General features: G+C 44.0%; 1 protein-coding gene across 10 annotated transcripts in view; it reads left to right on the forward strand.

Moving 5' to 3' along the window:
• The window catches only part of CHD2 (chromodomain helicase DNA binding protein 2), a 101,991-nt gene that overhangs the window by 33,917 nt on the left and 41,771 nt on the right, over positions 1–26,303 (forward strand). For 5 of the 10 annotated variants that reach the window (XM_037910136.2, XM_037910142.2, XM_037910143.2 and 2 more), the window contains 12 exons: positions 4,366–4,452; positions 10,837–10,898; positions 12,440–12,562; positions 13,111–13,260; positions 14,100–14,233; positions 15,455–15,680; positions 19,473–19,573; positions 20,267–20,311; positions 20,451–20,626; positions 23,394–23,518; positions 24,431–24,647; positions 25,296–25,385. In XM_037910136.2, coding sequence (XP_037766064.1) covers positions 4,366–4,452; positions 10,837–10,898; positions 12,440–12,562; positions 13,111–13,260; positions 14,100–14,233; positions 15,455–15,680; positions 19,473–19,573; positions 20,267–20,311; positions 20,451–20,626; positions 23,394–23,518; positions 24,431–24,647; positions 25,296–25,385 — 1,536 coding nt within the window. Of the gene's footprint in view, positions 1–65; positions 4,453–5,543; positions 5,667–10,836; positions 10,899–12,439; positions 12,563–13,110; positions 13,261–14,099; positions 14,234–15,454; positions 15,681–19,472; positions 19,574–20,266; positions 20,312–20,450; positions 20,627–23,393; positions 23,519–24,430; positions 24,648–25,295; positions 25,386–26,303 lie in introns of those variants that run through there. The other 5 variants (XM_043523902.1, XM_037910138.2, XM_037910139.1 and 2 more) reach the window with 4 other exon arrangements.

Below are 26,303 nucleotides of genomic sequence, written 5' to 3' on the forward strand. Positions count from 1 at the left end.
AGGTACTGTCAAACCCTTGCTCAGAATGAAGGACCAGAGAGCAGTACACTAGCAAAACTGTTGTTGGCCTCCAGGCCACTTTGCCGGCCTTCTCAGAAAAAGGCACCCTCCTGATGCTGGCTTCTTTGGTCATCTTGTCAGTCACTCCCTGTATATCTCATCCAGCTTGTGTGATGTATGCAAATAGGAGATTCCGTGTGACAGCTTGAGATTTACGCTGTGGGGCTGGGATAGAGAGTGACGGGGCTGACTGACAGAATGAAGGAGGCAGACATGAACTGTCAGTAAAAAGGTTTCATTATTTCATCTGGCTCCCCCTCATGTAGGTAAAAGTAGTAAAGCTTCCTAGTGGAACATGCCCAAAGATGGGAACCTGTGTCCAATATTCATGGGTGCCATGTTCCCTTCAGCTCACTATTTTAATTCCATCATTGTGGGTCTAAAAGGAAGTGGATTTCCTGTTGCCTAATTCCTCTGGATCTGTAGTATTCAGCCTTTTCCGTATTGGGCATCCCTCCTCCCAGCTGATCCCCCTCAGTTGTAGCCAGCGTCCTTGTCCCATTAGCCATATAGGAAGAGTGGGGGATGGCAACTCCCTGACACCTGTTGGTGTACTCACCCTGGTGTCGTGTCGTGACCCCCAGGTTGAGAACTCATGCTTGGACTAAGTTTTTTATCCTGGTGTGGATACAGCCAGGACTGTAAAACAGCAGATTTATCTGGGTTATTATTTTTAAAGAAATAATCTGGTTATTTGCCGTCTCAATAGTCAAAAGCAGTAGAGAGTGAGTTGGGGGAAAAGAGGGAGGCTGTCCATTAGGGCAGGGGTTCTCAACCTTTTGATTTCTGAGGCCCCCACAACATGCTGTAAAAACTCCCATGTCCCGCTTGTCCCATAACAACTGTTTTTCTGCATATAAAAGCCAGGACCAGCATTAGGAGGTAGCAATCAGGGCAACAGCCGGGGGGCCCCACACCGTAGGGGACCCCATGAAGCTAAGTTGCTCAGGCTTCAGCTTCAGCCCTGGGTGGCGGGGCTCGGAGCCCTGGGTTTCAGCCCCATTCCTTGGGGCTTCAGCTTTCTGCCATGGGCCCCAGCAAGTCTAATGCCGGCCCTGCTTGGCGGAACCCCTGAAACCTGCTTGCGGCCCCCCAGGGGGCTCCATACCCCGCTGCATTTAGGGTGTGGAAACCCAGCAAATGTAGCGGACTTGCAGAAAAGGAGTCAGGTCAGACTAACTAGTCTATACATTTTGTGCTGTATGACTGTATGATTATTGCCATTTGTGGTTTGAAGTCCCAGATTGCGAAGTCCAAATACAACACATTCACGTAAGTCAGTTCTTGGAGAAAGCTACTTTGTTTGCTAGGTCTTGGGGAAGCATGGTGCCTGAAGCCTAAACTCTTCAAGTGCCTGCAGGGAGAAAAACAGTGAATTTTAATTGCTCACAATGGATGTTCCATCTCAGCTGCCTGAGAACCATTATGCTGCCTGCTCGGGTTTTAGTTAAGCCTCGCATGTTAAGAGTGTCAAGGATGGATGTATTTTTTAAGGCAGTAACAGTAACACAAAACTTAACTTTCTGTTTTATTGTTGTTTAGTGGGGGCCAAAGGAAGTTATGTCTCTTCCTTTATGGACTCTTAGCAGCACATCTCTAGAAGATGAACATCAAAACATACCTGAGAAAAAACAGATCCATATGCAGGATTCTAAATAACATACACAAGACATGTAACAGGTTGGGGGACTTTCAAATGAGAAAAGTGCCCATCTTCCTTAATTCCTGTAACAGAGGACATTTTGCTTCCTGCCTCTGCTGGGTGTAGCTGTTTGGGGCTATTGGAATTACATCCACTGGACTAACCAGTGCAATGAATTTTTATCATACCGTATTCGCCTTACAGCTATGACCAGTGAGACGTCAATCAGAATTGGGCCCCATTGTGTTGGCGCTGTGCAAACAGATGGGGGAGTCGGTCCCTGCTCTGAAAACCTTTCAATTTAAGAGAGAAAGATTTGAATGGGATTTTTTTCCTTTGTTTTTTTTGTATCAATAGGAAAGTGATTAACAGGCTTCTGATTTATTTCTGGGTATGTGTATGTCCAAGAGGTATATTTTCTACAAGAAACCTCTCCTTTATAGTGTTTCTTTATAACCACTTGTAAATGTACCAGAACCCCGTGCTGGTGACAGTCCTGCCTTCATCATGCGTTCATCCCAGGTGTCACTTCTGTACCTGTTAGTATATTTAGATATCCTTCTCTTGCTAGTGCTTTTAAGGATACTTGTGGGATGGAGGCGAATATCTTTAGAAGACCCATAAAATGGAGATAAAGTCTCATAGGGGCAATAAGGGGTTGCCAGATTAGACTCAGCAGGAGCATGTAAGCCCAGGTGATGAGATCATTTACAAATTACTAATTCTTGAGGTTTGTCTCTGTCCATTCTGGCTTCAGGTGTCTCACCAACAGTGTTCCCACTAATTTTTCCCACGCATGTGCAGAATTTTATGTGCACCAATATGGAGGCAGGTCTGGGACTGGGGGAGAGGCTCTCTCCCCTCTGCAGCCCTGAGTGCCTGTGTGTTGCTTAATAGGCTGCTGCAGGGCCGCGCTGCTTAGAGGGAACTTACTCACCAATATTAGTGTCCCATGTCATCCACATATCTGTACCTACACCTTCCCTCAGGTTGTAGTTGTCTCCTTTCTCCTCCAAAGGGCCTGGCCGCACAAGTATAACAGACCATACTTTTGTAAGCAGTTTGCAAAACTCTTATTTGACATGGTTACAGCAACATGGTTCTTGGAGCACTACCTGTACCAGTAACAGTGTCTAGCCACAGTGCGTTCCGGGAAGATGTGGGCAGGTATGCCATCTGACTTTATAATGGATAGAGTACCTTGGAGGATATGTGCACAGAATAGCACCAGCACTATATGGGTTAGAGGACATCCTATGTCACAGAATGCTGAGAGGAGGGACTGGCCAAATAGTTATGCAGGCACGGTTGGGGGATCCCATCTACATTGCAAAAACCCAGTGTTTCACACTGGTTACAGGAAGACAATTTGATAGCTTAGGCCTCTGGCAAGCGCAATACACCGTTAGCTGCTATAGTTAACCACATTATGTGTGATACAAGCTGTGTCCAGAGCCAACCATGTTACTAGCTGTTTACAAACTCAGTTAAAAGCTATAGAGGGGGTTTAGAGGCAGTCAGTACTCTATAAATGCTGTGTTGAGCTGTCAGGATAATGAAGGTCACCTGCTGTCAGGCAATCAGAAGTCCAGCTGAATTCCATTAGCACAGACCTGCAAGAGTGGGTGGAATTCCTAGCTCTGCAGGAGTTCTTCTCCCTGGGCCCTGCAAGATCCATTTGGCATCTTTGGAATACAAATATACACTGATCTACTGGGCTTTCAGGATAGCTGAGGTGACCCATATGTCATTGAGCTGTTCATTTAGCCCAATGGGGTTTTCCCTAGGGGAGAAATTGGGGCAGGTGCTTCTGGTCAGAGAGATTTGACCTTTTGAGCCTGTAGAGTAGTGGTCCCCAAATTTTTCAAGGTCATGTCCCCCCTTACACCTGTTGGTGCCTCCTCCCTTTGGGGGCCAAGAGTGGGGCGGCAGGGTAAGGAGGCAGAGTTTGGGGCTGCAGCTGAGGGTTGGGGCGAGAAGAGAGATGCAGTTGGGGGCTGGGAGCCAGGGTCATGGCTGGGGGTAGGGCCGAAGCGGGGCTGGGTGGCGCTCCCTCCTCACCCCTCATGGTGGCTAGTCTGGTCCCTGCTGCACGCCCCTCCCCCCCCAATGTTCCTCCCTGCCCCCACAGTTTCGGGACCTCTGCTGTAGAGCCTCTTGCATGGGGAGAAGTACTGAGCATTGTCAGAAGTCTAATGTAAATGGAATGGGGAATTTTAAAAAGCTTTTAGTCTCTCTAGCTGAAATAAATAGCTCAGTTTGTTCATATGAAAATGCAGAGTTGTTCGTTCTTTGGTTCCTCTTTTGTATTCCAACAGGGACACTTGGAGAGACCGGGTATTCAAATACCTGTCCTTCTACAGCATAAATAAACCTTGAAGTTTTTTTGTAGCTGTGGGAGGGACAACTCAGTATAATAAATATAGTGGGAGACTGCTGAAATTAAACATGTTATAAAACATTGCTAGGCATATAATCAAAAATGATCCATGATCCTTTCAGTCATGTTTCATAAGTTTCCATAACTTACCTAATCATCCCTCCCACCAAAAGCCCCGTACCGGTGCCATACTGATTCATCAGAAGTTCACTCTTAAACATATCTAAAATGATAGCAATAATTGGGGTGAAGCAGGCCTTCTGATGGTCTGTTTATTTTGCAGATGTGGGAAGAATATCCTGATGTTTATGGGGTTAGGAGATCAAACCGAAGCAGACAAGAACCATCGCGATTTAATATAAAAGAAGAGGTAAGAAAAAAAAAAAAGATGAGATGAGGGAATATTTAAAATAAAAAAAAAAAACAAAAACCACAAAAGAACAAAGGCAGTTCTGATCTGTGTCACCTTTTAAACCCTGAGTTCAAGGCAGATTTGTGGAAGCTGGATTTTGCAAATGAAGGTCCCAATCCTGCAGTCCAATCCACTTGGACAGAGGCTTGTGGAGTCACTGGACTCTGCAAGGCCATTGAGGTCTCCATGCATGGATCTGATTGCTGGAGTGGGGCCTAATGCAAGTCATGCTCTGTTGTAGAAACGTGGATCAGAGAGAGGGAGTCCGTGTAAAAAACATAAAGGAAACTTCCCAGAAACACCTTACAGCAATAAAACAGTCTTTGCTCTATGTCCTCGAGTGGATCGCAGTGATTAGTGTGTTTGTGTGTGAGAGTTCAGCTTTATGAACCATCACTTCTTCTTTCCTTCCCCCCCCCCCGTATTGGGGAAAATCTTACATTTGAATTTAATGCGAGGGACAATGAAAGATGAGTTTGTTAGAGTCTGGCAGCCAGAACTTTAAATGATTCCAGACATCAAAACATACTACAGAAATGGAGAAATTAGCTGCTGTGCTTGTTTCTGTCTACACAGTGCTTTTCATCTGCAGATCTCCAAGGAGGCTAAGCATCATTCTCCCTGTTTTACAGATGGGGAAACTGAAACACAGAGAGGTTCAGGCTGAAATGTTCAAAGTTAAGGGCCCTAAAGTGAGCAGCGTGATTTTTTTTTTGAGGGGCAAGGCACCTGTTGCTCCTTTTGGAATCTTCTGAAAATCAGGCCACTTTAGGGGTAGGTGCTTATATATGGGTTTAGACACCTAACAACTAGGTACCAAGGTTTGAAAATTTTGGCCTAAATTACCTTCACTGTCATACAGTGCGTCAGGGAATAGACTCCAGATCTCCTGACTCCTAGTTTGGTACTTTATCCACTGGATCATGTGATCTGCACCATGCAACTAAACTCAGAAAATTCCAGACTGCTGAATGCCCCGAATAGCAGCAGCAGGAGGTAAGAAGGGCATTTAGCACATAATTGACTTAGCTTTTGTTTTCCTTTTCAAGTTCCGCAAAGTCCAGACTCGCTGGCTGCCTCTCTGTGCGATGCCCCCAGCATGCACTATGCTGGTGATGTCACACCCATCACAGATCTCCGCTGCAGACCAGAGTGCCCTGTAGGGGGCTCAGGTAAGTCCCATCCTTTTTTGTTTTACAATATTACGTGGTTTTGCAAATGTTGTTTTCTTTTCCGATATCTTTAATTCCTTACTATATAAGGTACAGTTTTTAAAAAAAAAAAATCCAAGATATAAAAACTTTGCTATACCACACAATATTGTAAAAAACAAAAAAACCCAAAACCTTCAGCCGCCCTCCCACGAAACCCCACTAAAAGAATCCCAATCAAATACAAATCCATACCTTCCCCTCAAAGCAGGGCCAACTGGTTCCTGTAGGGCGACTCCCATCTGCAGCAGAGTCTGATGGAGGGTGTGACTTGGTCACTAGCACAGCGTCGGGGCCTCACAATGAGGAGGAGATCAAAAGTCTTGATTTTGGAGACAAAAAGGTTAAGGGGGGATGGGGAGGATAGTTTATTTATGGCTTGATCCTGCATGGTGCTGAGCATTGTAGTCTCCTACTGAAGTCACTGGGAGCTCAGGGTGCTCTGCACATTGTGGGTGGTGGTTACCTTGCGGGGTCAAACCCATCATCAATGATGTGCTCTGCCCACTTGCTGTTTGGGGTTTCCATCACAATATAAAGGAGCTTTTTATCTGCCTTCTTTCCTAAAACGTTGGTGTGGCTTTAGTGAAAAGCATTGATCAGGCATCATTGCAGGTTCACGTTCTTTCAGCAGATGACTTATCTGATTGAGAGGACAGTTCAGTCTCTAGGGACCATTCAGTCATAGGTCTCTCTGCTGAGACTGCCATCAGAAATGGTAACACTGACCTGGGCTAGAAAGATCAGGAAGTGAAAGACAAGATTTATATGTTTGTTAAACATCTTTGCGAGACTTTTAGTAAAACATCCAGGAACTAGAGACTTTTGAAACTGTGTGACAGTGTGCAGGAAGAACCATGCTCACCTATTAATTCTCTTGGTATTTAACAGAACAACAGTAAGTCATACTCGTGGGAAGTGGAAATTTCACAGCGGTTGCCCTTTGAAAATATTCTAAGGCATTCAGTAAATCAGTATGGGCTAATGGGCATAACTCTTTTGCGATAAGAAAGTTGTCTCATGATTGGAATGGTTAGGAGCCTGCAAAGCTGAGCACTCTTAGCACCCATATAATGAAAGAGAGGACTCTTGTTCTACCACACAACATATATTGCTTTATTTTAAAAAACAATTCAAGAAATTGATTACTTTATTAATTCTCTTACTTATTTTAGTTTTTAAGTTTCAGATACTCCTGTTACTATCTAGTGGGATATTCCATCAAGCAGGAAATAACTAACCTTTTCATCAATCTGGATTCCTCAGCATTTTGAGAGCAGCATAAAAGGACAACTGCAGCAAAGCTAGATGGTTTAAGAACCCAGGGGGTGTAGGAAGCCTGAATGATGATCAGCTGTAGAGAGCATTATTGGTGTTCATTCCTTATTAAGTTGTTACAGCGTGCTTGGGCCAGTACAAGACCCAAAATGAATAAATCCTTGTCTAGAAGAAATTACCACCTAAAACATGATCTGCAGTAGTTACCTGATCTACCATAGTGATTCTTAAACTTTTTAATACTGTGAGGTGAGCCAAAGACTCTGTCATGGGCCATGCCAGGCTGCTTGGTTCTAAGTATTTTATTCTGTGGGCTGTCAGGAAGGTCTCTATCGACCACAACTGTCTAACTGTTCTAACTGTCTCCTGAAGCAAATGGGGAGTTAGCAGAATTAGAGGGTGAGGGATGTGCTTATGGAAGCTACTCCCCTCGTGGGGGTGGGGTTTTTTGTTGTTACAGCCGACTACACAGCCACGGCAGAACTTTAACATTGGTAGTGAAGACATACCCTTAGAAAGAGTGTGTGCAACAAAATGGTATTGTTGTTCTCTTCCAAACTGGATCCTTTTCTAACCCAAATTCCTGTGGTGAGAGTTTGACCGAATAAACTTAGCCCATTTTATTCATGTTTTATCAAAAGACGAAGCAAAAAAATAGATGTGGTGAGGAAAGGGATAAAACCGTTGCTTGAAAAGGATCCCAAACAGGGGGCAGGGAAGGGGAGAATTACAGCATACTTTAAATAGTTGAGTGAGAAGGAAAGATCGCTAATGAAGGGCAGGAATGCATCCTATAGAAGTTTTTTAACCAAGCCTTATTCTTGGCAAAATAATAGAGAATCGATATCTAGTAGTGGTTCATACATTTTCCTGCAATGACAGGACTGAAATCCATGGTGGATTCTGCTTAAACTTTTTTGCAGTGATATGGTTCATCATGTTTATCAGCCTGATTTACCAGATTGTTTTTTTTATTTTTAATTTTATGTTGATCGGAGTCAGATGGCACAATGCATGGATTCATAAACACAAGTTCACTACAAAATATTGTCACAGATAAAACTGTCTCAGATCATAGGGAGAGTTTTTCAACAGTTGGATACAGTGCAAATAAGAAAAGAAACCAATGAGAGGGAAGATGGAAAAAGATTGAAGTAAAGGAATAGGAAGAAAGCGGAAGTGAGGGGTGCAATCTCCAGCGTCCATGAGCTGTCTCCTGAATGAACATTCCAGCTTACGCTGTTTCACAAAGTTCTTGTATTAATGTCACTGAGATGTAAGCTTTGTTTGGTTGTTCCCTGCATTGTGACATCGGGCTGGATCATGCACTGGGCTGCAGGTGCTCACACCTCCCTGGAGGATTCAACCCCTTGCAGGTTCCAGCCTGCGCAGTATTAGCTCTCAGGTTGTGATATGCTCTCAGGTTGTGGTATGAGAAATAGTACACCAAATTGGGTATACCTGGAATATTAATATCCCCTTATGCCTTCCCCAAACCAAATAATGGAGGCCAAATCCGTGTTTCAGAGGGGAAGGTAGAGAAAATATCTTTGCTGGGTATTCTCTCCCGGGAGGTTTTAAAAAATTATTGCACTGGAAGGCTTAATCCTCAAGAGCTTGTGATAAGGTACGGTATGGTTGGGTGGGTGGTGCAAATCGGAGTGCCAGCATACGAACAGTGGACACCATCTTTGGGTGTGTCAGCACTTTGAGCTTGGGGTGTAATTCCCCGCTTGAGGAGACATACCTGCACTAGCTCTGCTCGAATTAGCATGGTTAACGATCGGGTTGCTGTGGTGGTGGGTGGGGCCAGCCACTCTGTCTGAGATGCTAGGCATGTTCTTGTGGTGTCTAGCGCCTTCCCACTGCTCGTGCTGCCGAGGATATATTGTATCTGTAGCATGCTAGCTTGATCAAAGCTGGTTGTGGGTCTGTCTCCTGGAGCTGGGAATTACAGCCCCAGCTTGAAGCGGCCCTTTCTGAATGACAAACCAAAGCGATGGTCAGTTGTGACATGTCTATATATTGCAGCAAAAAGCAGTTTCCAAAGGAAGATTACAAATCAGCAAAATGCGTAGAACAAATAATCTTTGCATCTCTTTCTGTAATTCTAATATGATCTTGAGAAATTTCTCATTGGATTCTGTGTTTTTCCCCCCCTCACACTGATATGGGTGCATTGTGTTTTATATGTGTGTGTCAAGTGCACTAGACAGGGCGGTTTGCTCATGTGGGAGTGCCCTGTATCTGATAACCTGCTTATATGACTGGACCATGTTAAATAAAATAGGGTTTGGTGCGTGAATCGGTTGTCTTTTTTTACATTACCTCTGAGTTAATGACACCTTGGTAAAAAAGTATTGTCTGACTACTGCTGTAATACATCTCGAGCTAAGAGCTAATCAGGAGGAATGACTTGATTTCAGGGTATTGGAGCGTGCAGATTAAGAAGCATGAATGCAGCTTTTTCCTCAATCATCCAATTACTGTCTTGTTGAGGGAGTAGAGAACAATAAAGTACAGACACATGATTCTAGTGGAGAGAATAACCTTTTTAAAGAAAGTTTCTTCCCTTTATTTTTCTCCCATACAAGATTTCTTGGTTCTGTCTGGGAACTGGAGGACTAAGAACTTAGAACTTCATGGTTTTAACTTAACTGTACTGTTTTTACATTCGTAAAATGTGCCCATCAGACACTTAGTTCACATTCATAATTTTAAATAACAAAACACTCAAGTTGTAATGATCAGTGACCTGCCCTGTGAATGGAACTAAACACAATTTTGCCAACCCCAGATGTTCAGAAATCGTGAGTCAGGCCCCAAAAACTCATGAGATTTTTTTTTTTCTTAAGAAAGGGTTCTTTCTCATTGCTGTCTTGTTTTTGTAGCTTTAAGACATGCCAGGGTCACATTTTCCAGGTTTTTCTCTGCAAACACTAGGGTGGGCTAGAAACTTTTTTTTTAAAATGAAAATAGGAATATTTTCATGTAGCTTAAGATTCTCATGTAATTGCATGGCTCCAGGAGCTAGGCCTTCAAGAAAAACACCAGCTGTCATGAGGCACGTGATAAAACCATGAGCGCTGACAACACTGTAAACATGTTCTCCACCAACATGTCTTCAGTCAAAAGCCTGAAACAATAGATGTACCTTACGCTGGGCCCTGAAAGAGAGCAAGATCTGGCTCTGACTGACCAAAGAACACCGGGTCATACCCTTCCACCCCCACTCTCACATACTAGGAATGATTTTCAGCCTTCAAATCTAGGAACTCTTCGCAAAAGCATCGCGGCCTATCATCTTTCTTCTACAGCGCATGTGATCTCTAGGACCCTAGCAGTGCATGACTTCATAGATTAAACTTGCCATTTGAAGTGCACCCTGAAGTAAGTTAGAAGCAAATGTACGCTTTGGAGAGTAGGTGTAATGTGAACCTTGCAGCTGCCACCACTAAGTACGCAGGCATTGGTTGTCGCTCGAAGTTGATCATTAGTCGTAGGTGGTTTGTAGCCTGTCCCTTCCGGAGGCTCCAGAACTGCAAGATGCATGTTACCCTAGAGCTTTTGACCCTTTCTTCTGAGTTGCATTTGTAATCCCTCATCCTCTGAAAGCAATTGCACTAACCTTGTGACCACTGTCTACAGAATCCAAAGTTAATGGTGTTGGGTAGCTGGTCACCTTTATTAAGTGGTATGGTTGCACAACAGTGTCACGTTTTAATACTAGCATTGCAGCAAGGGATAGTCCTTGGGCTGCTTTCAAGCTTAGACCATGTGTGTGTTTCAGTGGCTTCTTAAAGGAAAGAATATGGAGTGAAGTCTACAACCTGATTTTTTCTTTTAATTAAAGGCAAGTAGTGAATCTGAAAATGAAAGCCCAAAAAGAAGAGGCCAGAAGCAAATGAGAAAACCGTAAGTCTCTATGGAGAGGGTTTTGAATTGTTAAGGTTTTATTCTAAATTTTAACAGACAGTTGGCATTCAGCTATGTTTGAGGGACACTGTAAAGATAAACATACATAAAAATCATGTAATCGGTTTTCATTAATAACACTTCAAATTATAAAACCTGAAACAACTTGTAAAACAACCTGCCATTTATAAATCTGTTTGTTTACTTTTTTGCGCTTTACTCAGCTTCAGCAGGGAGCTGGTTAGCTTCGCTTTCTGCTGCTAGTTGGTTTCACCTCTTTTGGCTCTTTCATGCACTAGTTTAATGGTAATGTTTTTCAGGTTTCCAGCACTGGAAAGAAAACTTAAGTCCTGAGCCCCTAAAAAAATAATTTTGATTAGAGATATTTGCATGGTTTTTTTGGTCTTCATATTAGGTTTTATATTATTCTCTTATAAAATAAAATAAACTTCTGGAGAGCTCTCATGTTGTAAAATAACCCCACCCCCCATCTGCTTGACGGTATTCCTTTACATTCGTGTAATGTCACCTTTTCCATTCAACATGTTCCTACAGGCTTGTCTTCCCAATAAAAAGAGAATTTCATCCTTGTGAAAGCACACAAAATCTAGTTCCTTTTCTTATGCTCTTAAAAATCTTTAAGCATCTAGAGTTTTAAATAATTTGTGTGTGACCTGATACAATAAGGAGCAACAGAATAAGGTTCTATGAGAACCTAGAATATATATGTGAATGTGCCGTAACGTAGACCAGGGGTTCTCAGCCTTTTCCTTCCTGAGCCTGCCTCCCCCAGCGCGCTATAAAAATTCCACGGCCCACTTGTGCCACAGCTGTTTTTCTGCATATAAAAGCCAGGACCAGTGTTAAGGGGAAGCAAGCCGGACAGCTGCCCGGGATCCCATGCCACAGGGGGCCCCATGCAGCTAAGTTACTCAGGCTTCAGCCCCATGAGGTGGGGCTTCGGCTTTCTGCCCTGGACCCCAGCAAGTCTAATGCCAGCCCTGCTTGGCAGACCCCCTGAAACCTGCTCACGACCCCCCAGGGGGCCTCGGATCCCTAGTTGAGAACCACTGACGTAGACCACACTCACTATTCCAAAGCCAATGCTTTTCCGAAATATGTAGGCAGTAGTCCTAGAAACCACTCTTAGGGTTCCCCAGATAAGCTCAGAATGCATAAATAAATATTAAAAATAAAATGGAGTGCTTACATTTCAAGCTGTAAGAAATGGCAGCTCTATTAAATGTACCATATTACTATGTTTCCAGCATTGCTTTGACTTTAGAAAATGCATAACTAGATTGGGTAAAGTCTCGGTGATTGAGGTATAGGGCTAGAAGTAGGGAATCGCAACATGAAACGCAGGTGCTTTCCCTCATTACCAGTGCTGAACAAGTGATTATATTGCAGTTCCAGTGTTGAACTTTCTGTGTCCTGGAGCTCATGTGTTGGCATTTAAACCTGAGGACTTGAATCTTTGTTTAGCCAGCCAATGGTGTTGAAGTTCCAGTATCCCTCCTGACTTCTGTTTTTGTCCCTAGAGGTAAATGGAAAAGGGAGGCTTCTGGGGAAGAGGAGGATGAAAACGGTGCGGAGCAAGGCTCCAGTGCAGAAAGTGAACCAGAACAGAAGAAAGTTAAAGCCAGGAGACCAGTCCTGAGAAGGTGAGGAGGGATTGACTTTACTTTCCCTTTTATATTGTATGTCTCTTTAACTTCCAATGCTTTTAAAGGTACCCAGTAAGTGACATTCCATAGGAAATTGCTGTGGGAGCAGGTGTGTGTTCTGGGAGCAGCCAAGGGACAAATTAACAGTCAGCCAAAGTGTGCAATAGCCTCCTGGGGGAAGTGGTTGGAAACCTCATCCTCTGCGTAATTTATTAAATGACTGGCTAATATGCAGAAGGGACCAGTCCTGCCCTGAATGGAGAGGGCATTGTCTACATGCCCATACTGATCTTTTCCCTCGTTGTTGTTCTCACTTGTTCTGTGGCCTGATTCTCCCCTCATGTGAAACTGGTATACATTGGTGTAACTCTACTGATGTTAGTGGAGTTGTTCCTGATTTACACTGGTGTACATGAGAGGCGATTCAGGCTTTAGGCATTTAATGTTTGGGATATACACTTCCTTGTGGACTGCGAAGGCCTGCTGAAATGCACTCCTTGTGTACAATGCACTGTATTATATCTTTTTATCAATACTCATTTTAGAGCAGTGGTCAAAGCCAGTGTTAAAAAGCCCCACAAGCCCCAGCGTGGTAAGAGGAGAAAGAAACAAGACTCGTCTGAAGATGAAGATGATGATGAAGACGATGAGACTCCCAAAAGGCAAACCCGGCGCAGAGCGGCTAAAAATGTCAGGTACTGCAGGGGTTTTGAGTTACGTAGTCATCAGAGTTGGGGCTTAGAAGTCAGGATACCTGGTTAATGTCAGACTTGCTGTGTGATTTGGAGCAAGGCAAGGAGTACCCTGCAGGCAAACCTCTACGCTGCGTGGAACTCCACTGTCTCTTGTGTTGGGTTCTCTTTACAGGATCTGGTTCTTGGTCATTTAACCTCTCGATAGCTCATTGTATCCATTTACTATAAAGCATACAGTACTTGCTTACTACCTCAGATGGGTTTTGGGTGGTTTAGTTAATGTTTCTAAGATGCTTTGAGATCAGAGTAAAGATGCTATAGAAGTGCAAAGTATTAACAGAAATGGATGCAAAATTACCAGATGCAGATACTTGTCAGTAGCTAAAAGCTTGTAAAAGATGAGATACGGGTTCCCAGCATCTGGTGGACACCTATTGAAGCAGTCAGCATATTATTATTCTCATGCTTCAGGGAATAGATCAGCCTCTCACCAGTGAGGGATAGAAAGAAACATTCCCCGTAAGCAGGTTATTCCATAATTGCTGACTGCAGGGGTTTTTACCTCCTGAAGCAGCTGCTACTGTCAGAGGCAGGAGACTGAACTAGATGAACCACTGGTCTGATCTTGTATAACTATCCGTGTTTTTTTAAGAGGTAGAGAGTAAACTTTTAGCCAAGCTGAATGGCTTATCTGAGAAACTCGAGCAATGTATTCCACAGTCAGACCCAACATAAATGCTGGAGGGGCTTGCCTGTGCCATGCCATGCTGTGTGCGTATGGCTTTAGATTTAAGGAAAGACGAGAGCTTTTTATCAGCTTGGTATTTGGTCTTGCACAGTTACAAAGAAGATGATGATTTTGAGACGGATTCCGATGACCTGATTGAGATGACCGGGGAAGGGGCCGACGAACAGCAGGACAACAGCGAGACCATTGAGAAAGTCATGGACATCAGGGTTGGAAAGAAAGGAGGTGTGTAGCTTTGAGAGTCACACTAGGATTCTGGGTCTAGTCACATCCATGCTCTGGTTCTCCTGCACTGGTGTAATGCTGCTGAAGTGTTTGGGTTTCCACTACTGGAGAAGGATTTTTAAATTTCCTTCTCCATGTGTTTGTTGGCCCCCCTCAAAGAATTCTAGTAGATTGGTGAGGCATGATTTATTTCCCTTTACAAAAGTTGTGTTGATGCTTCCCAAACACATTGTGTTCATCTGGGTGTCTGATAATTCTGTTCTTTACTATGGTTTCAATCAATTTGCATGGTACTGAAGTTAGGCTTACCGGCCTCTAATTGCCAGGATTGCCCCTGGAGCCTTTTAAAAAGACTGGCGTTACTTTAGCTATCCTCCATCATCTGGTACAGAGGCTGATTTTAAGCAGTTGGTTACATACCACAGTTAGTTGTTCTGCAGTTTCATATTTGAGTTCCTTCAGAACTCCTGCGTGAATATCATCTGGTCCTGGCAACTTATTACTGTTTAATACAGTGGTTCTCAAACTTTTGTACTGGTGACCCCTTTCACATACCAAGCTTCTGAGTGCGACCCCCCCCCCCCACCCCTTATGAATAAAAAACACTTTTTAATATATTTAACACCATTATAAATGCTGAAGGCAAAGCAGGGTTTGGGGTGGAGACAGACAGCTCAGGACCCCTCATGTAATAATCTTGGGACCCCCTGAGGGGTCCCGACCCCCAGTTTGAGAATCCCTGGTTTAATATAATCAATTTATTCCAAAACCTCCTCTTTTGACACCTCAGTCTGAGACAGTTCCTCAGATTTGTCACCTAAAAAGAATGGCTCAGGAGTGGGAATCTCCCTCACCTCCTCTGCAGTGAAGACCGATGGGAAGAATTCATTTAACTTCTCCACAATGGCCTTGTCTTCCTTGAGTGCTTCTTTAGCACCTCAATCGTCCAGTGGCCCCACTGATTGTTCGGCAGGCTTCCTGTTTCTGATGTACTTAAAAAAAAAAAAAAATTTCTAAGGAGCATTTTGTGTTGAGAGATACTTCTGTATGGTGGTAGTAGGATCAGGGGCTCTGTGGGATGTTCTGTGGGATGTGCTGCCATAAAAGACGCACTAGCTAGAAAAACAACTCCCTGCTTCAACTCTGTTCAGTTTATTTCAGTGCCTGGCTAACAAAAGCACCAATTGCAAACCAATTTAATTTGCAACTTTTTTTTTTCAGCCACTGGTGCTTCTACCACTGTGTATGAGACTGAGGCCAACGGCAACCCCAGCGCTGACTTTGACCCTGAAAAGGATGAGGGAGAGGTTCAATACTTGATCAAGTGGAAGAGCTGGTCGTACATTCACAGCACGTGGGAGAGTGAAGAGTCCCTGCAGCAGCAGAAGGTGAAGGGCCTGAAAAAACTAGAGAACTTCAAGAAAAAAGAGGATGAAATCAAACAATGGTACGTTTTGCCTAAGACAAAAATCAGTGTGGAGCCTTGCTTAGGAGGTTCTTCAATAGCAGGGGCCACCTGAGCTTTGCCCAAGTGATGGGTGTTCAGACAACTTGCCAGAAGCTCATGCTGGATCACTGTTGTCATCTTCAGTAAGGAGGGATATTGCTAGTCGTTATGATGGGAAATTGAAAAGCCTGAGAATTTCCTCTTGTTTGCCCCTCCCTCGCCCCAGCTGGGTTTCCTCCTGCAAAACCTATCCAGCTGAGGGTAGGGTTCTAGAACTGTTTTCTTTGGCGCCCAACTGGACAAGACAAATCTCTCTTCTGTTCAACATAAGTTTCGTGGGTATTGTGCTTGTGGCCATGATGTAAGTCAGATTGGAGGCAGTACTCAGGGGCTTAGAAATCATCCAAATCTGAATATTGGGCCACGTGCCAGAGGACTAGTCACATATGGATGCAGTGTGCAGAGGCTGCAGGTCCCAGCAAATGGGGGTGCCTGCGCACCTGTGTAGCTGCATTCCGATCAAGACAAAACAGTACATGCTGGGACAACAGTCCACATCTTTTGTATTGAAAAAGGGGGCAGCCGCAGGCCACGTGGCTCAATCTTGGCTCACAAGTTGCTTCTTGGCTGCCCTGGTTGAGCAGAAATTCAGGGCTTGACTACACTCAGTTTTTATACAGCTTAACTCTGTCAGTTTAGAAACCGAGCATGCCCTAGTGTGGCTGCAGGTATATCTGTATAAAAGTCCTTACATGGGGTTAGCATATTTAGATAAGGGTCTAAACTGGTGGAGCTTAGTCAGCACAAAAACTACGCAAGGCTGCTCTAGCTGAGAACATTTATAGAGTCGCTTAATGCAGTGCTTCCCACTGCTGACCCCTGGGTTGTTAAGATGCAGGCTGTGTCTACCCTGCAGCTGGGACCGGGCCTCCCAGCTTGTGCAGGTAGACGCAAGTGGAGCTAGCTCACTGAAGTTAGCCATGTGGATGTTACGGCTCGGGCAGCAGCTGGGATTCTGAAGCCCACTCAGCCTCTGGGCTGCACCTGGGTGGCTAGCCCAAGCTTCTGCTGCAATGTCCATGCTACTATTTTTAATGTGCTAGCTCAAGGGAAGCTAGCGTGAGTCTGCCTACTGGGGCACTGAGGCTCACTCCCAGCCGCAGCGTGGCTAAACCCTCAGATATGGGAGAGACAAATGTAACCGTCGCATGATACAGCACAAATAGGCAATTAGACATAGTACTGAAAATACGTCATCCCATGTCGTGTGCAATGGTCACACTTTAAAAACTTGCCAGTTTTGTCTTAGAGATGGTTTATTTCCAAATTTGCAAAATTCTCTCTCCTTTCTACAGAGAATCCCTGGGCTGTTACAGGTAGGGAGGTGACGTTGTTATCTAAGGCAATTGGCAAGGTTTACAGGGCAATCTCTGTATATGTTTTGCAATGTGATGTTTAGTTTGCAGAGTGCTGATTTTATTTAAGGGGTAGGTTGTTTTTGGAGCCAAGCCTTACTGCACTAACGGGGTCTGTTGATCTCTGGATCAGTGTATGTCCAGCTGATGCTGGTAGAAGTCATTCATGTGTGTTAAGGGGAGACATCCCTAGCTCAAGAAGTATTAAACCTGGAAAAATGGTGAACTGGTCAGTTTCTAACGCAGTAACTCAGTGGTGAGCTTTCGGCATGAACTTGCGGTAAGCCATAACCCAGTGGTAAAATTTTGCAAAAAGTACTCTAAGCAACGTTCTTTCTTTATACTGAGCAGGCTACAAACTCCACAGGGTACTACGTTTATTTGCCTTTGGGAAAACTTACGCTTTTATTTTTTTTTTTAAGTCTTCTTACGCTGAACTAACTCGGTGGGGGTGGCGAGGGGGTGGTCTCTCCCAGTATCGCATATCTGTGGGGTCCCAGAAGGAAGCCATTTGCTCTGTAGCAGCAACCTTAGAAGTCTGTGTGAGTGTGGGTGGGTCTGACTGACTTTCCCCTAGGCTTGGGGTTTCAGACCCTCCACCAGTTGCTCCCAGGAAGGAGCCCAAGCTGCAGTTCCCTCCTCCATCGCCTCGTGGCATCAGCAACTGCTGTGTCCCTGGAAACCAAATGTGCAGGTGTGGGATGCCGTGGCTCTGTCAGGCCACAGCTGTTGAGCCTCTGCTCACCCAGGCTGGCACTGCAGAGCTGGGCCCCTCACCTGAGCTTCTGCATGAGGGGCATCCTCCCTCAACAGCACCGCTGCCGCCACTGCCTCCTGGCTGGGCCAAGCGCAGTGTCCCCCCGAGACCAGAAGCGCTTTCGCTCCCCCCTGCAGCAAGGAGTGAGACCGCATGTACCCTGTTAGTGGGCAGAGGGCTGCAGGCAGAGCAGGGTCTTAAATGGCCACCCCATGTCCCTGCTGGAGCTCTAAGAGGAGACGTGAGCCTGCACAATATATACCAGGTTGTGGCGAGGTCGTGTGTGCGTGCTGTTTACAGGGAACATTGACCCTAAGTCCTGTTTTCGAAGGTGATTGAGGCACTTGGGCATCTAAATGCCAGTGACTTTCAGTGAGACTTAGAGTCTGCCTGCATTGCAGTGAGGTGTGTGACAGCAGCACGTGGACATACCTGAGCTAGGTTTGATGGAGGCAACTGGAACAGCAACAGCAATAAGGCTGTGGCAGCACCGGCTAGCTGCTCAAGGACATTCCCAGGGCTTGTACAGCCCATGCTGCGGTCGATCTGAGCTAGCTCACGCTTCTGATTGCGGTGCAGACGTAGCCTAAGTCTCCTACGTGCCGAAGTCACTGTTGAAAAGGGGACTTAAGCTCCTTGGTCCTGTAAGTCCTTTTGAAAATGTTACCCCATGTCCCTGTCAGAGAATAGATTTTCAAGTAGAAGAGACGCCTGTGAGGTTTCTTCGTGTGGGAGCTGCGAGCCTGTTGGCAACTTCATAGAAATGTAGGGCTGGAAGGGACCTCAAGACACCAAGTCCAGCCCCCTGTGCTGTGGCAGGTCCAAGTAAATCTATACCATCCCTGGCAGGTGTTTGGTGGGTTTTAAGAACAGACTGGACAATGACTAGGATTCCACAACCTCCTTTGGAAGCCTATTCCAAAGCTTAACTACCTTTGTTGGTAGGTTAGATAGTGGGAAAACCTTTCGATGTCTCCTTTGTTTTAGATTAAGGCCATTCATTGCTTCTTGTCCGACCTTCAGAGGACATGGAGAGCAATTGATCACCATCTTTTTTGTAAAAGCCCTTAACATATTTGAAGATTGTTATCAGGTTTCCCCCCGCCCCCCAGTTGTTTTTTTCAGGACTAAACATGCCTAGTTTTCTTTAACCTTTCCTCATAGGTCAAGTTTTCTAAGTCTTCTGTTACTTCTGTTGCGCTTTCCTGGACCTCTCCAGTTTGTCCACATCTTTCTTGAAGTGTAGTGCCCAGAACTGGACACATTACTTCAGCTGTCATATCATCACAATATGTTGTGGGATACCGGCGTGCTGAGGGTTCCCTCCTTATGTAAAAGCTTATGTATTTTGGCTTTGTGGAGGAGCACAAAAGTTTCAGGGAAAATCATTAGATATTTCTCTGTATTGTTTCATTGTGACTAATCTGTTCTTTTAGAAGCATTAAGAGGAGTATTTGATAAGCAATTGTAAACTTGGATTGAGTTACCCTAACTCATGAAATTATATAGGCAGGTAGAGTTTTAACAGCTGGTCTTGAGCATCACTACCGACAAAGTGAGCAGAAGTAGAATTGTTCTTACATATGCGTCTCCCCCTACCCCCATTTCTTTTCTCTCCAGGCTAGCCAAGGTAACTCCTGAAGATGTGGAATACTTCAGCTGCCAACAGGAGCTTGCTGCAGAGTTGAACAAACAGTATCAGATAGTGGAGAGAGTGATCGGTAAGTGAAATAGTGCACCTTTCTAATAAAGGAATAGTAAAACCCAGGAATTCAAGTTTTACTTGGATCACAAGAATGAGTGTGCGGTGTTTTCACACCTCTTTGGGGAATAAACTTGTGCTACATATCCTGTAATGTGTGGAAATCTAGAGGTTAAAGCACAGGAGATCTAGGTTCTAGTGATGCATCTGCAAACAACTTGAGCAAGTCACTTGCCCTCTCTTTGCCTCAGTTGTCCCAACTGTAAAGTGGGATTAATAATTCCTATTTCCTCGGATGCCATGATTAATTTATTACTGTTTGTAAAGTGCTTTGAAATCTTTAGATGGAAGATTCTGTAGAAGAGCAAAAGTAGAGTGTTGTGGGGACCTCTCAGGATAACATGGTTTGACAGTGAAGCTTGCATGTCAGCTCAGGGTTTAGGTTTTTATGAGTAGTGACAAAATGTGGTGGTGTAGCTTTCAGAGCAGCTCAGTAACATCACACTGATCTCAGCAGGAGCTGTGAGTATCCAGCGCCTTTGGAAACTAGGCCTGAAGAGTTGAGTGGTATTTTCTAACAATCTTCCTATGCATTGCAGAGAACTTTTTAAAACCCCTCCTAACTGTTGGGAACTGTAGAATATCTTTTATGCATCTCATACTGGTGGTTAAGACACTAAAACTCTCCTTTGTTTGCTTCTGTAAAACATAGCTGTGAAGACCAACAAGTCTGCAATGGGACATTCTGAGTTCCCAGGTAAAGTGGCCTTTAACTCCCTTTTTGGCTCCTCTAAACAATGCTATTAGCCGTGACATGTCTTGTGGCGGCAGCGGTCACTGTCATCACTGCCTTGGAGTTCGGTCGGTCATGGTTGCGTTTCTGTAATGTGTTGCAGCTCACAGTCGGAAATTGTCCTCTAATGAGCCTGAATATTTGTGCAAGTGGATGGGGTTGCCGTATGCAGAGTGCAGCTGGGAAGACGAGGCCTTGATTAGCAAGAAATTTCAACACTGCATTGACAGCTTCAACCATCGCAACAACTCCAAAACCATTCCCACTCGGGACTGCAAGGTTCGCACGCTTCCTTTCTCTCTTGTGGATGGGCTTGCTCTGGGTTTCTGAATGTCGAAGTTCTCGCTATATTTAGATGATATGTTGATGCAACATTTTCTACAGGGATGGCTATCACCTGAGGAGATCGCCTTTACCTTTCTCCCTCCCGCATGTCAGTTTTTTTTCCAGGGGTTCTCTGCGCCCTTTTCAGTTCCTTCTCCCAATTCTCAAGGCCCTGAAACACATACACCATCTGTTCCTTGAAAAACAATGGCTGGGACTCCCTTTTGGAGAGCTATCCATACTGTCTCTTCAGCATGCTAAGGCCAGGCTGGCATAGAACAAGGCTGGCAGAATAAGGCCAGGCTGGCGGAGTCAAGAACTGGCTTGAGTTAACCCAAGAATTCAAGGGAAATAACAATGGAACTTTGTCAGTGGGAAGTGTCTGTAATAGGTTCCTACTAGGGCTGTTGATTAATCTCAGTTAACTCACACGATTAACTCAAAAAAATTAATCACGATTAATAAAAATGTTGTGCAATTAATTGCACTATTAAACAATAGACTACCAAGTGAAATGTATTAAATATTTTTGGATGTTTTTATACATTTTAAAATATATTAATTTCTTTTACAACACCAGAATACCAAGTATACAGTGCTCGCTTTATATTATTTTTTATTACAAATATTTGCAGTGTAAAAATGATAAAGAAAAGAAATAGTATTTTTCAATTCACCTCATACAAGTATTGTAGTGCAATCTCTTTATTGTGAAAGTATAACTTACAAATGTAGATTTTTTTGTTTGTTACAGAACGTGCACTCAAAAACAAAACAATGTAAAACTTTAGAGCCTACAAGTCCACTCAGTCCTAGTTCTTCTCCAGCTAATCGCTAAGACAAACAAATTTGTGTACATTTACAGGAGATAATGCTGCCTGCTTCTTATTTACAATGTCACCTGAAAGTGAGAACAGGTGTTCACATGGCACTTTTGTAGCCAGCGCTGCAAGGTATTTACGTGTGAGATTTGCTAAACATTCGTATGCCCCTTCATGCTTTGGCCACTATTCCAGGGGAGATGCTTCCATGCTGATGATACTCGTTAAAAAAATAATGCATTAATTAAATTTGTGACTGAACTACTTGGGGGAGAATTGTATGTCTCCTGCTCTGTTTTACCTGCATTTCATGTTATAGCAGTGTCAGGTGGTGACCCAGCACATGTTTGTTTTAAGAACACTTTCATGGCAGATTTGACAAAACACAAAGAAGGTACCAATGTGAGATTTCTAAAAATAGCTACAGCACTCAACCCAAGGTTTAAGAATCAATCTGAAGTGCCGTCCAAAATCTGAGAGGGACAAGGTATGGAACATGCTTTTCGAAGTCTTAAAAAAGCAAAGTTTTTAAAAGTTTCTCCGATGCAGAAACTACAGAGCCTGAACCCCCGAAAAAGAAAATCAATCTTCTGCTGGTGGCATCTGACTCAGATGATGAAAATGAACATGTGTTGGTCCGCTCTGCTTTGGATCGTTATTGAGCAGAACCTGTCAGCAGCATGGACAACTGTCTTCCGGAATGTTGGTTGAAGCATGAAGGGACATATGAATCTTTAGCGCATCTGGCACGTATATATCGTGCGATGCCAGTTAGAATGGTCCCATGTGGACTCCTGTTCTCACTTTCAGGTGACATTGTAAACAAGAAGTGGGCAGCATTATCTCCTGCAAATTGTAACCAGACTTGTTTGTCTGAGTGATTGGCTGAACAAGAAGTAGGACTGAGTGGACTTGTAGGCTCTAAAGTTTTACATGGTTTTATTTTTGAATTCAGTTATTTTTTGTACATAATTCTAAATTTGTGAGTTCAACTTTCATTATAAAGAGATTGCACTACAATACTTGTATGAGGTGAATTGAAATAAACTATTTCTTTTGTTATTTTACAGTGCAAATATTTGTAATCAAAAATAAATATAAAATGAGCACTGCACACTTTGTATTCTGTGTTGTAATTGAAATTGATATATTTGAAAATTTAGAAAACATCAAAAAATATTTAAATAAATGGTATTCTATTATTGTTTAACAGCGCGATTAATCATGCGGTCAACTGTGATTCATTTTTTTAATCGCTTGACAGTCCTTGTTCCTACCCATCTAAAATACATCAGACTTCCTGGATATATATATAAATACTCTCTTCCTTAGGAGGGAAACAGACTTCTACAAGTGTTTTGGAATGAATGCTCACTGTTTTTGTACAATTTCTTTGTCTAATATCACAGATAGATAGATGAATCCCTTCGCATCTTATCCCATCTATAAATTGGGCACAATAATACATATAGGTGGAATGTGAGGCTTAATACTTGTAAAATGCTTCATGAGCCACATATAAAAGGGGAGTTCGAAATGCAAAGTTTTATTATTACTGAAAGAAAAGGCAACACACCAGGGAGGAAGAGGAATAGAGGATGTTGCACCATATCAATTAAAATGAAGGGGGAAGGGAGATCATAAAAGAATGAAGCAAAGAAAAGAGGCAGAGGGGGCTTTCCTGTAGCTCTAATACTCAGATTGGGTGGGCAAGCAGGAGGAGCTAGCAAGCTGTTGTCGCTGATGGCTCTTGTTGCTGCTGAGTGTGTGGCTAAATTGCAGTTACGAGTTCTCTCTCTCTATATACCGCATACCCATGTATCACTGAAGTTTTTATTCACTGAGTTTGAAGGCCTGCCTCATTCTTTTCTTCAGTGAGTTTAAGGAGTCTGCCTTTTTAGGTGTTGAAGCAGAGACCCAGGTTTGTTGCTTTGAAGAAACAGCCTTCTTACATTGGTGGCGAGAACCTGGAGCTCCGAGATTACCAGCTGGAGGGGCTCAACTGGCTTGCTCACTCGTGGTGCAAGTATGTAATGCTCTTGTTTTGGGTAATGCTCTAGTTTTGTTCAGGGTTGCAGCATTAACTTGTTTTTAGAGCTGTTGAGCCATATTTATTCATAATGTTTCCCTGTTACACCACAGCAGGATCTGGCCCTGTTGTTGTGATGTTTTGTATTTTTACCTGCCCTGCTTCAGCACCTTTAAAGCTTAGGATCTCAAACATTGTCACACGCATCCAGCAAAAATATCCAGGCCGCCTCCTAAGAGGGGAGGAAAAATTCTCTCTCTTTGGAAACAGAGGGGGAACCCAGTTGCATTGCTAGGATTCAGTATGAGCATGTGCACATAAAGCACCATCTTGATTTGACTGCATTGCTGTTTCTTTGGCACTGCAGGACTGGCAAATGGGGACCATTGTAATTGTGAGCTTAAGAGATACTGAGTGAAAAAAAAATCTTCTCTCTTCATTGCCCTGTGGGGGATGGTCTGTTATGTGCATGGGCAGGTGTGTTTCTCTGACTCAGTGCTGTGGAGATGGAATACTGTGTTTGGTCCACTGGCCTGATCCAGTGTGGCAAACCCTGTTTTCCTGATAAAACATAAATCTCTCTCTCTTAGATTTCTTGAGCCATCTCCTGTAGGAGAGATCCACCATTTGAGAGAAACTCTTCTAAATGTGGTCACTGACTTTTTGTCTTTTGGCTTTGCATTTGCTTGCCAGTTTGGGGGCAAATGCAGTCCAAACTTTGACCCTGTCAGTCATAAGTGATTCTCTGTAGAGCAGTTCAGTCTGAATTGCTTTGGGATCTTCTTGGCAGGATTTCAATGACCTTTTGCAAGGCATACATTTCAGTCTCTGTCATTACTTGATGACACTTAGTAAACTGGTACAGCATTATATTTATTACACCTTTATTTTTGTTTCTCCACCTTTCAGGAACAACAGCGTGATCTTGGCTGATGAAATGGGCTTGGGGAAGACTATCCAGACAATATCATTTCTCTCCTATCTCTTCTATCAGCATCAGCTGTATGGCCCCTTTCTGATAGTGGTGCCCTTGTCTACTCTGACTTCGTGGCAGAGGGAGTTTGAAATCTGGGCACCAGAGATTAATGTGGTCGTTTACATAGGAGACATGATGAGTAGAAATACGGTGTGTAAATAAAAGGCCGGGGGGGGTGGGGTGGGAGAGAAAATCTCTGTGTGTAGATTATATGTAGCATGTGATTCTGTAGTGAGGCAAACTCTGGGTTGACATTATAGCTATAACTGTGCAGTTTGACTAGGTTCACGACAGTAGAGGCCTCTGTGTCTCGAGCCTTCCCATCGCTTAAATAATGTGTGTACAGTGATTATTTTATTGAGCAATGGAGGTGCAGACAGGTAGGACTTTACTGGGCAATATAGGAAGCCTCAGGTTATGACTAATAATGAGACAGTGAATATCAAATGCATACAGGTAATGGGAGGATTAAACTGCCAGGAGATCTGGTTTAAATTACTGGCTCTTCCGCAGACAGCTTCTCTGCGTTTGGGTAAATCGCATGATCTCTGTGCCTCAGTTCCCCATCTGTAAAAGGAGGACGATAATCCTTCCTCCTACCCACCCTTTGTCCCTCCCCTCTGTAGATTATGGACTCTTCAGGGGAGTCTGTCTCTTATCATGTGTCTGTACAGCACCTAGCACAGTGGACCACGTTCTTGGCTGGGACCCGTGGGTGCTACAGATAATAATAATGGTGCGTGCCCCTTTAGCAGCTCCAGTTGAAGTTTGTGTCTGAACTGTTGTCTTCTCTCCCAGATCCGTGAATATGAGTGGATCCATTCTCAGACTAAAAGGCTGAAGTTCAATGCACTTATCACAACATATGAGATCCTCCTCAAAGATAAGGTATGCAGTGGGGAAGGGGTATTTCACACACACTTCCTCGTGCTGCGCAAATGGGGCTGCCTCCCTCCAAACCAGGGTATGTCACACTGTGAGTAGAACATATGATGATCCAAAGCTGTTTCATTCCTCCCCCAACCCCACCCCTCTGGTGACTGAGAACACACAGATGCAGCCTACCATTACTTGGTGTGCTTACAAAACTATAGAGTCTAGTATAAGTATAGCACAGTAGTAGTATTGTTCATGATTATACATACTTATAAGGCACCTCTCACTGTGGTATCTGGGCTAGCTGTATTTGTCTTAATTTGGATTATTAACATACCCAGTAAGAAGAACAAAACGCTTCATTCCCTTGCTGCCCACAGCTGTTTAATGTGGGCTGGAGAGGGAGGGTGTTGGAACTGGGGATGGTAGGGTTAATGCACTCCCCATATGAGAGGGATGATATCACATTGCTTTTACACTTACAAAAAGAGAGAGCTTCCTGGAGTGTGCCAGGAGGCCCTACCAATGAGTCACTGAATCCTGTGTGAGAACAGAAAACTGGGGGGGGGGGAGGGGGGAATGGAGTGGTGAATACACTGCTTTATTCCCCCCCCCCCCAGCCAGATTTGCTGCTCTGGTGTTGATGCTACCTCAGCACAGTGCATGCTGGAGCATGTGAGCACAGCAGGGACTCTGCAGTCATGGCGGGGATGGATTAAAGGGAGAGGAATGTGGGATAGGGAAGGGTTGTGCTTTAGAAATTTAAAAAGAAGAAACAACGATCAATTTAAAATCCATCTGTTAGCTGAAATGTGTTTGAGGCATTTGATAACGTGTTAGCTTGTAAACGCTTCTGTTCACCTCTGAGTGGAGCCAGAATTGGTGTGGTGCGCTTGTCCCAAAGGCACGTCGCCAAAGGAAATGTTTCTT

This window comes from Chelonia mydas, chromosome 10, assembly GCF_015237465.2.
Source record: "Chelonia mydas isolate rCheMyd1 chromosome 10, rCheMyd1.pri.v2, whole genome shotgun sequence".
In the NCBI taxonomy this organism is placed as follows: domain Eukaryota; kingdom Metazoa; phylum Chordata; order Testudines; family Cheloniidae; genus Chelonia; species Chelonia mydas.